The sequence below is a fragment of the Vespa velutina genome, chromosome 21 (genome assembly GCF_912470025.1).
Source record: "Vespa velutina chromosome 21, iVesVel2.1, whole genome shotgun sequence".
NCBI classification, from domain to species: domain Eukaryota; kingdom Metazoa; phylum Arthropoda; class Insecta; order Hymenoptera; family Vespidae; genus Vespa; species Vespa velutina.
Window position 1 is genome coordinate 3,901,044 of NC_062208.1, and position 15,440 is coordinate 3,916,483.

Genomic DNA, 15,440 nt, shown 5'->3' on the forward strand with positions numbered 1-15,440 from the left:
TACAAGCGAAGCATCCAGACGAGTGAGAATCTTCTCGACGTTTTCTAACGCTCCCTAGTGGCTTCCGGGGGTAAATATCTGTTGCGGTCATGCGGTGCATGCGGCGGGAACTTTAGCAAATACAAAACGAACGCGTAAATATTATTTGAATGAAATGATACTTAAGAAGATTGCGCAAATAATCGAAACGCTTTTAATTACACACACATCGATAATCTGTATTATTATATTTAATCTGTACAAACAAATTTGTTGTTTTTCAATATTTTCATCTACAAAAAGAATCGCAATGCCGATAGTCGTTGAGTCTGGTCAAAGATAAGCGTAAACTCACGAAAAAGTTCTCTTTTATCGTACCGCAAATAACTCTACGATCATCGACCATACGTATAAATCAATTTATTATTATGCATCAATCAATTTATTATTTATTATTCTATAATACGATTTAATCGATATTTAAATGTTTCTGCGAGTCGATCTATAGAAATGCTCGTAAAACGGACAAGTATCCAATCGAGGTCTTCAATATCTGCAAATTCATTAAGCAGAATTTAATACCATATCCACGCTTTTAATCATCTTATACCGGAAGTATTGATTTTAATGAAACTTCGAATATGCGAATATCTATGTCATTGACAATTTCTCGATATCTATGAAAAATACCTACCTCGCTAAACGTGTCCAAGGATAGTGCACAAAATTTTGCAGACGTTAATTTTAGCGGTTTCTTTGTTCGTTCCATACAAATGTACATCGTTTTTAACTCGACCGCTGATATGTCGTACCAATTGGACTGATACAACGTGTCACCGAGTCCCATGCTCTAAATCCAATAGAGAATTTCATTAATATATCCTGTTAATATCCCATTCCTATTTCCTTATAAAGAAATTATTTGCATTACTTCCTCGATGAGACATTCACCGACGTAGCAATAAACGAACAGTGTGTTCAATATAGTAAATGTATAGACAAAGAAAGTAACTAATACGATATTTTCTCCGTTCATTGAACTCTGCAAATTGTTCATTGAACGATTAACGAAAGTACGAGATCATTAGCGAGATCTCGTTCGGTAACGGCATGAACTAACTTACCACGAGCGCGTAGTAACCCGATACGCAAAGATTGAACGTAGTACCTAATAATTGTTGAAAAATCATTATATTAAATCCATCTTCCAACGTTTCCGCCAATCTGTAATTCCGCCAATCTGTTATTGAATCTGACACGTCTCATTGTCAATATAACGCGACGTTTTGCGTCGCTTACGAACGCTCAAAAAACGCGCACTCGTCTTATGAAATATAAATACGAATACTTTTATTGAATATACTTGTCTCGTATTTCGATAAAAAGGGAAAAAGAAAGGGAGAAAACGCTTACCTAATCAATCGATGATGCTTGATTACCAATTTCTTCATACCTCGCTTATAACCATCAGTATCTTCAAACGCTCCTACAACTTTGCATCTGAGTATCGCAAACTGTCCTGTAATGTGTAGTGCCAAACTGGCGAAGAGACAGTCAGATCCAACGTAACCGGAGAGTATGGTTACCACAATTAGCCATTGGTAGATGGAGTATAAGGTGTACGTCGTTATATCATTAAGTTCAAACATCGTTCGAGTTTTGTAAGGCAATTCATACTCCAAGGACGAATTTCTCATGACTGATTAAGAAGAATAAATGTTTTTTCGAGAGCATCGACCTCGAAACAAAAAAGAACAAAAATCGATGTTAATAAGATCGAGATTTAGTTTAGTACCTGTTAGTACCGACGTTATAATGGCTTTGAAGAAATAAAGTCCGATGACGAAGGACATCGAGACAATGGTTATCGCGATAAATCTATAAGAAAGTTTATTATAATCGAGAAAGATCAGTTTCTCCTTCTCGTTCGCATAATTTTCCACGGAAAAATCCCCATGAATTTCTATCAATAATTGGGCGATCAATCGTCTGTTCAGCCTGCAGATTGTAATTTTTATGAGTGCCATTACGATAGGCACGTTTTCCGTCAAAACTCTGACTACGTAATCGATATGCTTTGGTTGATCTATGAAATCTACGAGCGCCAACGAACAATGAAGGAGAATATAAATTGCGAAGAAGAGGAAAAGCGGATCGTAGACTGCGAGTGGCCAAACACCCATGCATCTGAGTAATCGTTTGTTCCATCTAATGACTTTTTCGCTCTCGAAAAGATCTGTCTCCTGAAACGTGCGATCGAATGAATATATTTGCTATTTTTTTTTCTTTTCTTTTTCTTTTCCCTTCCTAGACACACTATTACGTTTTACGTTATTAATATTACATTTTACATTTCGTACTTTTATCACCTTTTCCATTTCTCACTCGTGATGGTTCTCGGCGGACTAACCGTGAAAGGGTCGATCCTCCCTCGATGTAAACTTTCTTTCAAAGGGTTATAAATGGAGCCTTTGAATAGTTTATTCCAATTCGAACTCGACGAAGTACCGAACACTTAACGACTATCCTTGACGTTCTGATCATCGATTAAATACGACGAAGTGCGCGTAAACAATTTATGTGTCTCTCTCTCTCTCTCTCTTTCATCCTGCATTTCGTTGGATTTCTTTCAAGAACCGACCTATCGATCGGTCGGCTATTTATCCTGCAGGTCCGTCAAAATGTAATCGAAATCTGACAAATAATCCAAGAGAATGAGAAAACTCGTAGACAGGATTAGACCATAGATGAGGTACGATAAAAAATTTCTTTCACGTTTAACGCTTTGATAGCATAGAACTGGAAGGACAGCAATGATTTTTCGTGAAATACCGCTTGAAGAGAAATAAAAGGATTCGGTTCGTTCTCGAAACTAAATTAAATAGAATCTATTATATCATTCTGCTCGTACTTTTCTACCCTTTTCCATTTGAAAATTGAGAGAGAGAGAGAGAGAGAGAGAGAGAGAGAGAGAGAGAGAGACTGGCCCCCGTCGATCCCCTCGGCGTTGGAAGGAAGAAACAAGTTTCCTACAAGTCTCGTAAAGAAAAATTGATAGGTCTGCTCCCGAGGAGGAATCATCTATCTGTTAACAACAATTTTCAACTTCTTTCTTTTCTTCTTCTTCTTCTTCTTCTTCTTCTTCTTCTTCTTTTTCTTTTTTGCCCGATCTCTCGACCATGCAATTTAACTCCATCAAGTCGTTTCTCTCTTTAGGAAAAAAACGCGGCTGCGTCTTGAAAAGTTTCGAAGCTCCTACAATTATAAGAGCTTTCTCATTACTTATTGTTCGGTCTTAAAGCTCGTTCGGAGTTAGAACCGAACCTATGAATAGGAGAAAGGGGGAAAAAGAAAGAGAAAAAATAGGAGGGAAGAAAACTTTTCTAACCGTGAATATACGATTTCTCTTTCTACGAAGCATTTCTTTCTACGTTTTTTCGATTCCCGTCGGAAAGAAAAGCTTCGTCAGCGAAACGGAGAGTTCTCTTGAAAAAGTTCATCCAAAGTTATTTTTCATTAATAAGGATAACGCAAAATAAAAAATATAATAAAAGAAACAACGCAACTGTGTAAAGGAAATTTCTATTGAAGACGTCTCGATGTATGACTTTACAATCGAATTCGTTTCACATAAATAAGACGAATAGGAGGATTTATTTGCGCGCGTTCGATCATAACATAGTACGTAATACCGATAGGTATCCCATAGAAGTTTTCAATATCTAAAAGTGAGAGATTAGAAAAAAGAGAAGTGATTAATGTCGTTGGAAAACGTGTGTGTAGTGCGTTAAGCGATGAGAAAAATCTTTACATCGGTGAAAGTACATAACGATAGTACGAAAAATTTTCCAGAGGTCAATTGCAACGGTTTACTTGCTCGTATCATACAAATTAAGATCATCTTCAAGTCCACCGGCGATATGTTGTACCATTCGTAATTGTAAAACGCCACGGCAAAATCCGTACTCTAGATTAATACTAAGATTTAATTGGTTTTTTTCGGAAAGAATGGAGATGTTAATTTTTTATACTTTTTATATCGGTTATTACTTCTTGAATGAGACATTCGCCGCTATAGCAATAGACGAACAACGTGCTTAGTATTATACTTGAGAATATAAAAAATAGAAAGAGCTCGAGAAGTTGACCGTTCGATGAACGCTGAAATGGCAAATAGTTTATAAGAAGGTCTTGCGTTGTCGTTTTATAACGTTATCGTTAAATAAATTAAGTATACCGTTATGGCGTTATAACCGGAAATACACAAGCTGAACGTCGTTCCTAGAAGATGTTCTAGAATTCCAAGGTTGAAGGCATCCTCCAAGATATCCACCAATCTGCGAAAAAGATGATGGACGTTCCTTTGAAACGTTGATTTGAAACCGTTCAGGGTTCAAAAAGAAATGTCAACGAGAGCAACGTCACCTTATTAGTCCGTAATGTCTGTTAATCAATTTTTTCATCCCGCATTGGCAACCATTTGGATCTTCCAAAGCTAATTTAACTCTGTATTTCAATACGGACAATTGTGCGGTAACGTGAAGAGACAATGTGATGAAGAAGGAATCGTAACCAACGGAACCGAACGTAATCAGCGGTAAAATAATAACTTGATATAAACAATGAAGACCATAGGTCGTAGGATCATTGATTTCTATGATTGGTCGCGTCTTATAAGGCAGCTGATAACCGAAAGAGGAATTATCCATAACTGTAACAAGTAAATTTTCCGATTTTCGTTGCCGCCCCTTTTTTATGATGGCCCCCAAACGTTGAAAATAATTACCCATTTGCACGTTCGTTATCAATGATCCCAAGAAATATATTATCGAGATGATACCCATAAAAGATAAAGATATTACACCGAATAGATAAGATAGTCTATTGTAAGCGAAAAATGTTAAAATTTCATCTTGACTTTTGTAATTTTCGACCTTAAAATCCTTTCGTATTGTTAACAAAAATTGCGCCAACGAATCTTTATAATATCTACAGATGGTCATTTTGATGAGAGTGTTCAGCATAACCATGTTTTCCGTAATATTTGCTACTATAAGATCAAAGTTGTTCGAGTAATTGGTTAAATCGAGAATTCCTAAGACAAAATGAATTGCCAGATATACGATGGAAAAAAGGAATATCGGATCGTAAACCTTCAAAGGCCATATTCCCACGATACTGAGGCATCTCCTGTTCCATGTCAACACTTTGACGGTATCGGACAGATCCACTCGCTGAAATCGAATAATATATCACGATAAAACGACACGAAAGGAAACAGGACAACGATCTATAAAAAAAAAAAAAAAAAAAAAAAAAAAAAAAATCAAATTAATTTCAAACAGATATGTTCTTAACTAAGTACTCCTTCTCGTTTTGCGTACTTTTATGTCACTTTCCATTTTCCGTTCTTAGGAATGCTGTCGACGAACTGAACGTAAAATTGATGCGACTCGTTCCTGAGGTAAACTTTCTCGTTCGCAATGGTCCTTTTAATACTTCATATCCCTATCGAAGTACTTTACCCCCACCCACTTACTCTCATCATGCGCATAAACATCCGTCGATTCGTTGCTTTTGCGAGAACATAAATTAATAATTATCCTTCGTCGCTATTCGAAATAAATGCATTCCTTTAAAACTTTTCATAAGCGAAACCATCGTGACAATTTAACTAATTTTTATTCTCGACGTAACTCGTGAACTTGTATGGATTAAAGTTTATCAAACGCAACAATCCCTTTTACAACGCATTTCACACAATATTCACTCCCTTTTATAAGCTTTTCCTTTCCATGAGAAGATACGAAAATTTCTTTCTATCCATCCATATCTCTTTCGATAATGAGTGAAGTAAAAAGTGAACGCGAACCAAAAGAACGAATTCGTTATTGAGCCGACTACAGATGAAAACGAATTAATTTATTTAATAAACGTTGGGATAGAAAATATCTATTGGACGTATATTACGTTACGAATGATAAGACATTTATGAAAGTAACATACACAAGCGCACATACGCGTCAAGAGATATATTATATATAGAGAAAATATGTAATTCGAACGCAAGCTTGTTTTAATTACGATCGATCGAATAAAATAAACTGACGCTCTCGACGAAAATGGCACTCGACGAGTGCATTCGTATTAAAAAGATATTACCGCTTAAAAAATGTTCTCATAAAAGTATTTTTAATTTATTTGTATTACTTAAAATTACGACGTAGAAACGTTTCGATGAATAGTTATTAATTGTTAAAATTACAAATAGAAGAACATTTTATGGGGAAAAAAGAAAAAAAAGAAAAAAAAAAAGAGAATTTTCGTCGTGTCGTTGAAGCATCGTTAAAGCATAAGTTCCACAGGCCAGATTATTAAAGATAGTGAACACATAGAGACTTGTACAATGTGATAAACTCGGTTTGTGAAATCGAAGTGTCTTCGTTAGTAGCGTTTGCTAAAGCCCATATCGAGGAACCATATCGAGGAACCATATAGTAGAATCATTTCGCAGAACCATTTCGCAGAACCATTTCGCAGAACCATTTCGCAGAACCATTTCGCAGAACCATATTGTAGAACCTTGCGGAACACTTTAGACGTGTCGTTTTCTCTCGTTTAGAAATCAATTTCAATAAAACGGTCGCTTTATGTTCGTTAAGAGTTAACTGGTTGTTTGCCAGTTCCCACGAGCAATTAAGAAAGAATTAGACTATAAATATAGACTATAAATAAGAAAGAATTTGACTTGTCGAGTTGTAAGAAAACGCGAATCTCTTTTATCTACAATCATAAAGAGGAACTTGAACTATTTACGGCGCGCACCTTGCACCACAAGGAGTATGAAACTCCTTCCGTAGGATAATACATCACGATTGGCACTAGACGTGTCACCGAAAAAAAAAACAAAAAATATGACTCAGACATGAATGTTGATTGATTGATTTCATAAATGTTTCTTCTTCAACTTTCAAGCTCGCTTAAAAGCTTCCTTTCACTTGTCCAATTTGATGACGAAAGCCTCGCCAGGTGGAACGTTCAGTTCCTTGAAGAAAACGTCTTGATTCAATCTATTGGCTGGCCCGACGACAACGTGACCACCGTAATAAAGAGACGACAAATCCTTCTGTTTGGACGCATTGCCGAGATTAGCGACAAATACGTACGAATTTCTCCGTGGATACCAACGCTCTATCACGATTATCTCATCCTTCGTGTACCTTTGCGGAAAAAAGAGGAATCGTCGTTGAAAGCTCCAATTCCAAACGGATTCTAAATGGATTCTCCGAAAGCGTATTCTTAAATACGGATTCCTAAATATATTTACCTAATATCACAGTTGGCCATGACATCGCTATCCTTAGAAATAGCTTTAACGTAAATCGTCGGGGTGTTAGATCTCAGTTTAATAATCTCGCCGATCGTCCCGATCAGACTGGTTTCTAATGGTTTCGAAGCCTCGGGCAACCAGGCAGTGACACCGACCGACGCAAACTTGTCATCCAATCCGTCCTTCTTCTCCCAATACATCGGCGCGAGATTATGCAAATGTGCCAGATCCTGATGATCCTCGCACTCGCAATCCATTATACCTATCTGAATGTAGAAACACATTGTATATATCCTTATATACCGTTACGAATCTCAATGCAAACGGGGAACGCGTTAAAAGGAATAATATTTAGTTGAACTTTATACCTCGTCCCCGTAAAATATACTGGGTGTTCCAGGAAGCATCAAGGCCAAAAGAGAGACAGCCATAGAAGCGTTCTTGACGTCGATACTGGAAGCAATTCTTCTCGAATCAACGCCACCAACGGACCAATGTACCCACGGGTAAGATGCTTTCTCGAAAAGTATACCTTTCGTTATAGTTTCCACTTGAGCCTTTATGTCCTCGGTACCATTGGATACGCGTAATGTGACGTCGATCAGATCTATTCTCGTAAGTATCGTCTTTTTGGATGCCTCGAAGTGCATCGCAGCGTTAAGCGCGTCGACGTGACAAATGAGTATCTTTCGAGGCCCAAGCAGAGACCTCCAATGCTTTATGATATCGGGAAAACTGCTTTCGTGAACGTAACGTTCGAGACCCTTCAAATAAAATCCATCGACGCCTCTATCGATCCACGTTTTAATGGCCGAACCGATCGAACGTTCATTAACGATCGAATCCGATGAAACGACTGGTAGAGCTCTTGGTTCTTCGAACGGTCCTAGAGTACTGCTAATCACCGACAAAGTATTTCCAATATTTTTAATCGACGGTGTCGTCGTCGTCGTCGTCGTCGTCGTCGCCGTAACCATATCCTCGAGCATCGAATTCTCGATCAGGTCTCTTCTTTCGCGGATCTCTTTGTTCGTCCTGTTCGTGGCCATTTCCTCACCTTGAAGCGTCTTCGCGTACGGATAAAGCGGTAGATCGAGGATAAGGCTCATGTTTCTACGATGTATCTCATTTAGGAGTTTTTCAAAGTCCTTCAACGTACCGAGATTCACGTTTATATCCGTCATATTGCTGATGTCCGAATAATATTCCGGATAGTGCGGCGCCGGGAATATCGAGTTTAGACGAATTCCACGAACGCCGAGTCTCTTTAGGTAATCCAATCGCATCGTGATACCACGCAAATCGCCGATACCGTCGCCGCCTTTTGAGGAATCTTGAAAGGAAGCTGGAAAGATCTCGTAGAAGACGTTTCCTTGCCACCACTCTATCGAAGGATCGCATCTGGAAGGTATAATATATTTATGAACAACCGAGTAATTCAGGAGGAAAATGCTCCTTCATAATGAATCTTACTTTTTAGGCATCGTCGCGAGGACGCCTATGACAAGAGCAGTACATCCAGTCAGGATCGACATCAACGACCAAAAACAAGTTTTTCTTATCAGTGGCCAGTTCCATTTCATAAATCGATAATCTTTCGGAGATTTTGGCACGACCAGTTGTATTCCAACGAGCGGTGGCTTCCCACCGTTCTCCTGATTGTAAAACTAAAGAGTTACGGCGTGAGTATACTTTGTGTGATTTGTTAGAGAAAGCGATCAGTCACGGGAGAGGAAGGTGGGGCAGGGGCGAATATTAGTAGACACCAAGCGAGTGGGAAAAAAAAACAAGAAAATTTATGCGAATTCGTACGTAAGATGTTTTCGTTTGCGAACAAAACTCTATTCTTTAATAGTCGAAACATGTCCAAAGACTTCTTTTTTCTTTCTTTTTTTCTTTTTTCTTTTTTTTTTCTTTTTTTTTTCTTTTTTTCTACGAACAAACCCACGAGCTAACTTCGTATCCGCTTGATAAAATATTCGATTTCAATATGTCTATCAAAGATATCTCTCAATACGATATGGCTTATACAATCGTTCTCGAAATTTTTTTTGAAGAGCTCTCTCGTACTTTTAAATCGCCTATCGATTCTCTACCTATCGTCGTGTGATCTTGCCAGCCATTGTCGTAAAATACCTTTTTCGCGTCTTCTCGAGTCTCTCGTTCGACGCCGAGATTCTATTATTAATAAAATCCTGTCACGAGCTACGAGCGATCCACGCGACGTTATTGTATTAAAATAGCCAAACGCCCCATACGGGCGCTCGTTTCGAATATTTTTCTATTCGATCGTCGAGAGTCCGAGAAAAACAAGTGGAAGGAAAGAAGCCCAATGATCGGCCATGGTCCAAGCAACAAGTGCACAAGCACAAGCGAAAAAGATTTATAAATAATGCTAAACCGTTGTGTGTAGCGAAAGCGTCTATCTGCGTCTACCGATGCGATATTATCGCTTTTTTTTTTGCCGTGCAAGCGATATTACGCAGGCATCGATATCTTTGTACAGGTAAGTACTATGCAAGGAGCCTATCAAATTTACGTATCGATGCTTTATCAGCTGACAGACTTTATAGCTAACGATCGCTTTGCAAATCCATCGTTTTTTTACATATATTTTACTTAAAAATAAGTTTCGACCAATGAGATCGGCACTTTGCTATTATCTTTTCTCTTCTTTAAGTTAGAGTCCTATGACACCGACAGAAAGGAGATCCATTTCCGTTCGCCTTATCCCTCCCTTGAAAGATCTTTTTCCTCTTATCCCCGTCGTATATTCTATCGATTATTTTTCATCACCGCTATATCAAAACTAGTTGAGATCATGAAACTAGTTGACTATTTAAAGAGGATGAAAAAAGTAGGGCAAAAAGAAAAGGGAAACGAAAGAAAATGAAAATTAGCGCGTCCACGTAGACTTGCGTCTACTCACTGAGTGAAGAAAAAAGGCAAAGAAATTTTCATACGAAATTGAATAATCATTTTCGTTCGATATAATAAAACGTACATACCAATAACGTAGATTCCATATTATAAGAGTGAAAGAGATTCGATACTTGGATAAGGATAACTCGCGAGTATAAAAAAGAAAAAAGAAAAAGAAAAAAATGAGAAATGTCGAGTCGGTTTCGCGATGACGCACCTTGACGAGTTTATATATCCAAGAAAAGTTGACGCGAAAGGTAAGTCGATTCGCGACACTTCAATTATATACTTACTAGAGCTTGAGCGTCTGGTGCTAAATGTTGATAAGCGGTATTCAGCTGTGTAAGTAATTGAGCGCAAACCGGCTCGTTCGTGTCACTACTGCTACCGCTCGTGCTCGATTCCACCATCGGATCGCGCGAACTCGGTTCTGCAAGAGTCGTGATAAAGATCAAATCAAAGAATAAAATAATAATCTGTCGTTATTTATCTTATACGGTCGTATAAATCAACGATTTTCCAAAGAATTTGCTTTAATTAAAATGCAATATAATCGGCTTGGAAGCGTATTCGCGCGAATGTCAATTTTAATTCGTTCTTATTAATTTCAATTTCTTTCAATGAAACGTTTCTTTCACTTCTTTTTTTTCTTCCTCTTCTGCGTAGTAACTCGTGAGCGAGTTCGTCAAGATTAATCGCGGTATAAATTGAAACTGGATCCAGTCAAGACGACGCTTTGTGTTCTCTGCGTTTATGACGATGACACGACCACGCGCTTGATTACGTAAGGGGGGTATTTAATGTCCGGCGACGAGTCAACAGAAACGCTCTTCTCCTCTTTGCCTCTCTCTTCCCATTAAGTCGATTCGCGTGAGACAAACGATCTCACCAGGAAGCATACAAATTTCAAACGAGCAGTTTTTTCTTGCGAAAGACGTCTCGTATTTAAAATTAACAAAAAAAGAAGATTGCCAGGCACTATGGTACACCTACCATCGTGAAGAGGTTTAGACGAACTGTTTACGAGATTCATGAACGCATTGAGCCCGTCCTCCTCGTTAATATTTTCGAGCGTTGGCGTTGCTATCATTTCCAAAGGTGCTCCTTCGAGAGGCCTGTACATAGGCGCCGCCGATTCGAGAGAATTATTTATCTGCACGGCCGGAGGTGGACTTGGCGTCAAGAGTGGACAGTCCGAAGCTTCCTCGTCCTGCTCCTCGTAACCAATTGAATATATATATATATATATATATATATATCGATGACATTAGATCGATGTTAGATCGTTATTATTGCATTTCAGTTATCGAGTTCGCACTATGATAAAGTGTATCTAATGAAAGAAGAAACGTGACTAAGTGCGAATAAAGCAAAAGTCAACGATAACTTTGCTATTTCATAGATAAGGTAACACACCTGTTGGTCCTGATTTATAAAGAGCTGTTGCGAACTGGCCGAAGATGGAATTTCGGAAGGCAAAACCACCGACAGAAGGCCATCGCTCTTCGGTATATTCATCTCTATTATCTCCTTTAGGATTCTTCTTTAGTATCTACGAACGGAACAAGATATACATACAGTTTTCAAGGATAAAGAATAAGAAGAAAAATCGAATATTTATCGTCGAGAATGTCGGCAACGTTCATAAACACGCAGGCGTTCGTCCTCTGCTTGGACAAGGCGTAACGCCAGTGACCGGACTCTTTCTTATCGATCCGCGTGCTTTAATAATAAACATTGACAAAGTTGTTACGAGCGTTCCATCAAATAATTTTCCAAAATTATTGGATAAGAAAGAGTCGCTTCTCTCTGCGCACTTATTAGCAGTAAAGGATCATTCGATAATCTTGAGTATATTGACTTTTACGTTCGTACGTATATTTTTACATACGTTTAATATCGAATAACAGTAGGAGACGGACCTTTCATCGATACTCTCGAGTGAGAGTACTGAAACGTTTTCTCTTTATTAAGAGAGCAGCACGCTCGAGGCGAATCGCGTTAATTCCCTTCTCGTTATATTAACATTTCTAACGATTCTGCGATCAACGAGCTCTCCTATTACGTACGCGTGTATCTTGTAACGATGCCCCAATAGAACAATGCCCGTCCGAAACGAAATTAACTCGTCAACGAATCGTGCGATTGGCACGAACGTATCGCCTATTTATTTACATGCGTGCGTACGTGCATACGATAAATTATCGATCAGCCGAAAGGATTATTTTGATTTTGCGTTGAAAAACCTCATTCGCATCTCTCGCGTGTCGGGCAACACGACGCGATTCGCACAAGAGACGATCGATAAAAACGATCGAATCGCTTCTTCCCGAGCGCATTAATCAAATTAAATTAATCTAAATCAAATAAAGAAAGATCGTCTTTATAATTTGTCTTTCCTCGTCGTTTCATTCGGTTTCGTGTCAATCGATGATGCAAGATTAACGCGACCCATAAAGTTTTACGAAAGAGCAAATCGTGATTCGCACGATGCAACGTCGATCCAAAGGCCCCGGTAACGGGTCAAAGAGGACACACGATCGACGAGGAAAAGGATCTGTTCTCTACGATCTGATCGGTACGATACGAGCCATTTCGCACGCGCACACATAATCACCCACCCGCTCACTGACATAAAAATACGTACGTAGGACAAGAATGAAATACTCGTAGCACTTTCATCCCCTCGCAATTGAACGAACGTGTGTGCGTGGGTGGGTGAGAGAGAGAGAGAGGGGGGGGGGGAGGGGGAGAGAGAGAGAGGGGGGGGGGCTTGAAGAGACGATTCCCTGCCGGTTTTTCTTCAGCCTTGACTCTCGAGTAGGTCGATTAGTCGTTCGTTTCTTCTCGAAATTTTCTTTCCAAAAGGTTCTCCTCCTCCCTTTTTCTAGTCACTAGTTCCCTACGAGTCGCCGAAGGAGAAATATACGATTTCACAGGGACTAAAATTCGACGAGACGTCCGTTCGAACCTGAAAACCGCGTGCCTCGGCGTATTATATTTAGCAACGCGGTTTCTCCTCACGTTTCTGCGTCCCGATGTCCGCGCCCTCCTGCGCGATTCTGCGCTCTCCGCGCCGTTGTTACCGCTTCACCCCGATGACGAAAAAGACGACGACGCCTCTTTTATTTCCTCCATTTCGTAACTATTGCGAAAAAATAAAACAAGTTATTCCTTCGTTGGAAAAGCATTAATAAGGAAATATTCGAAGGATACTCGTTTTAAATTCGTTCATCTCGATATTCCGTCTGCTCGCTTCGAAATTTCTAGCTATCCATAATTTGAATTTGGTAACAAACGTAAAAAGTATGAGTGACGGTCGGTAACGTAGAAAACAGCAGTAAAAGTTCTATAATCTTAAATCGTCAAGACAGTTTTATCGACTTATCACCACTTTCATAATATCTTCTTTCTTTTTCATTGCGCAATGCCACCTATAACTTTATAAAATTAATATTATATAGGTATTCTAATAATATTCGTTCGAGTCATGACGTAGCTGTCGACGGATCGCAAATGGATGTAATAATATAGGTGATTATCGACCGCTCTTAACTTATCCTAACGATGAAAAAGATAATTGTGTGTAAAGCCCCATGGAATATCTCTTTACTCGTGATGCAGTGTATGCATATTTTGCAGGAGCACCTGAGAAAAATGAATTCCATTTGTATACGCTAGATGTCATCATATGTATCCTACAAGACAGTATCTTTTAATAGTTTAATGGCGGCGGCCGTTGACAATTGATGGTCGACGACACTCGCGTCTCGACTTTAGCGACTTTTATTTTATCAAATTCGACCAACTTCATTGCTGTAATTAAAATTTAAATTCTCGCAAAAATATTCGATGCGCTACTACATCGAATATTAAAGACAAGGTTCGATGAAAGTTAAAAAGAATGTCTCTTCCTCTTCGGTCTTCATTTTTGCCGGAATAAAATAGCTGTTTAACGAGGCACGATGATGCAATCATTGATAGTTATCAATTACGTTACGAATAGACTAATATTAGAATCCTCTCGTATATTTGCGCGAAGACAATAACGAGGGAGAGGGCACTTAAAATTATTCGAGTCGAGATTGCGTTTGAGATCTTACGAGACGCGTTACATCGCGAATACAGACTCGTAGGAGTGTCCTAAGTGCATGCGCGTACTTGCGTATGACCTTGGAGCAAAAAGGATCGATAAAAAACGATTAAAAAAACGAGTCGAACTCGAGAGCGAACTCGGTAAAATCTTCAGCTTGGCTCTCCCGTTCGATATCCTTCGTTACGGATTAAACGTAATATAGACGCGACCAAAGTTTATTTAAGCGGCCATTAACTCGATATTACTGGATCGACTGGACTAGCGACTAGAGATGAGAGAGATAGGATACGCGTTAGACCGAAAGTAATATCAATTGATCGGAATCTCATTGCACCACTTGGTGGTGGTAGCTGCTTCCGCAGAGCGAAATGTTAAATGAGAATATCTATTGAGAATATCTATTGATCTATTCACTCACCGGTTACGGCCAACTATGTTTACAAGTCGATAACCAAAGGCGGACGGCCAAATCTAAATTCTCGCCAATGTCACCGTAAAAGCGTTTATCGATTCGAAAGAATACGTTGCAACAGCTTCTTAGAAATTCTTTCTACGAATAATTTCATTATTCGAAGAAAGAAAATTTTCATAACAAGCTAAACGAGATAAAGGTTATGTCTTACCGTTTGTAACTTGCGAGAGAAAATAAAGATAAATCTCTCTTTTTCTCGTTTTGTCCATCGATATAAATCGTGTTCTATTCTTGTTTTCTTTCTTGTTCTTGGTTCGATGCGAACGAACGGACGCATATACTCGTACATATGTAACTAATCTGACGCAACGTCGCATAGGTAAACACGCGTACGTCAATCGATCACGTATAGGGCGCAGAAAAGCTATGAATGAACGTCGAAGAATAAGGAGGACACGCAAAGATAGAGGAAGGCACGCGTTTTAAACATTTAACACATACATATTTCTAAAGTTGTCATTCTCGAGAACGTCTATGACATCATCGTTCATTTCCGAGTATTGCGAATCTCTGAAGAATTGACGAACGTATTTTCTCCGAATCCAAATTATTCCTCCTTTTCCTCGGAGCAATTATCTCGGATAGGACGCGTTAGTCTCGTACGACGTTCTTCTGTCGATTGAGAAAACCGATTGTCCATG

The 15,440-nt window shown here is 38.9% G+C and overlaps 3 protein-coding genes across 8 annotated transcripts; all 3 read right to left on the minus strand.

The window, feature by feature from the left end:
* Window positions 1–101: 101 nt before the first annotated feature.
* Window positions 102–3,452, minus strand: LOC124956303 (odorant receptor 4-like). The gene is made up of 7 exons (XM_047511936.1): window positions 2,340–3,452; window positions 1,775–2,222; window positions 1,393–1,678; window positions 1,104–1,203; window positions 911–1,021; window positions 674–829; window positions 102–532 (listed from the first exon to the last, which is right to left on the minus strand). The coding sequence occupies exons 1-7, from the start codon at window positions 2,355–2,357 to the stop codon at window positions 482–484; spliced, it is 1,170 nt and encodes a 389-aa protein (XP_047367892.1). The 5' UTR covers window positions 2,358–3,452; the 3' UTR covers window positions 102–481.
* A 93-nt stretch (window positions 3,453–3,545) lies between these two features.
* On the minus strand, window positions 3,546–6,574 carry LOC124956302 (odorant receptor 4-like). Of its 4 annotated transcripts, none has more exons than XM_047511934.1 (7): window positions 5,364–6,574; window positions 5,133–5,213; window positions 4,405–4,690; window positions 4,217–4,316; window positions 4,030–4,140; window positions 3,791–3,946; window positions 3,546–3,701 (listed from the first exon to the last, which is right to left on the minus strand). In XM_047511934.1, exons 2-7 carry the CDS (start codon window positions 5,176–5,178, stop codon window positions 3,651–3,653), a joined length of 750 nt encoding a protein of 249 aa, XP_047367890.1. In that variant the 5' UTR covers window positions 5,179–5,213; window positions 5,364–6,574; the 3' UTR covers window positions 3,546–3,650. The 4 variants fall into 4 exon arrangements, with proteins under 4 accessions (XP_047367890.1, XP_047367888.1, XP_047367887.1 ...); XM_047511932.1 differs by having other exon boundaries at window positions 4,766–5,213; XM_047511931.1 differs by having other exon boundaries at window positions 4,405–5,213.
* Window positions 6,575–6,727: 153 nt separating this feature from the next.
* Window positions 6,728–15,168, minus strand: LOC124956296 (maltase A2-like). Of its 3 annotated transcripts, none has more exons than XM_047511918.1 (8): window positions 12,879–13,249; window positions 11,648–11,783; window positions 11,225–11,441; window positions 10,525–10,661; window positions 8,783–8,976; window positions 7,678–8,710; window positions 7,307–7,575; window positions 6,728–7,199 (listed from the first exon to the last, which is right to left on the minus strand). In XM_047511918.1, exons 2-8 carry the CDS (start codon window positions 11,747–11,749, stop codon window positions 6,974–6,976), a joined length of 2,178 nt encoding a protein of 725 aa, XP_047367874.1. In that variant the 5' UTR covers window positions 11,750–11,783; window positions 12,879–13,249; the 3' UTR covers window positions 6,728–6,973. The 3 variants fall into 3 exon arrangements, with proteins under 3 accessions (XP_047367874.1, XP_047367875.1, XP_047367876.1); XM_047511919.1 differs by having other exon boundaries at window positions 8,783–8,964; window positions 11,225–11,447; XM_047511920.1 differs by lacking the exons at window positions 11,225–11,441; window positions 11,648–11,783; window positions 12,879–13,249 and adding an exon at window positions 14,951–15,168.
* Between the last annotated feature and the right edge of the window lie 272 nt (window positions 15,169–15,440).

Bases quoted from the DNA above. Each gene is read 5' to 3' on its own strand.
- LOC124956303 (XM_047511936.1), bottom strand. The intron at 1,022-1,103 runs GTAAGTTAGTTC...AACAATTTGCAG, and splicing joins CGGGTTACTACGCGCTCGTG to AGTTCAATGAACGGAGAAAA. The intron at 533-673 runs GTAGGTATTTTT...ATGAATTTGCAG, and splicing joins CCTTGGACACGTTTAGCGAG to ATATTGAAGACCTCGATTGG.
- LOC124956302 (XM_047511931.1), bottom strand. The intron at 3,947-4,029 runs GTAATAACCGAT...GTATTAATCTAG, and splicing joins GCGAATGTCTCATTCAAGAA to AGTACGGATTTTGCCGTGGC. The intron at 3,702-3,790 runs GTAAAGATTTTT...TCTCACTTTTAG, and splicing joins CGTTATGTACTTTCACCGAT to ATATTGAAAACTTCTATGGG.
- LOC124956296 (XM_047511918.1), bottom strand. From the start codon at position 11,749: ATGAATATACCGAAGAGCGATGGCCTTCTGTCGGTGGTTTTGCCTTCC. The intron at 11,442-11,647 runs GTGTGTTACCTT...TACGAGGAGCAG, and splicing joins TTATAAATCAGGACCAACAG to GACGAGGAAGCTTCGGACTG. The intron at 8,711-8,782 runs GTAAGATTCATT...TATACCTTCCAG, and splicing joins CTCGCGACGATGCCTAAAAA to ATGCGATCCTTCGATAGAGT.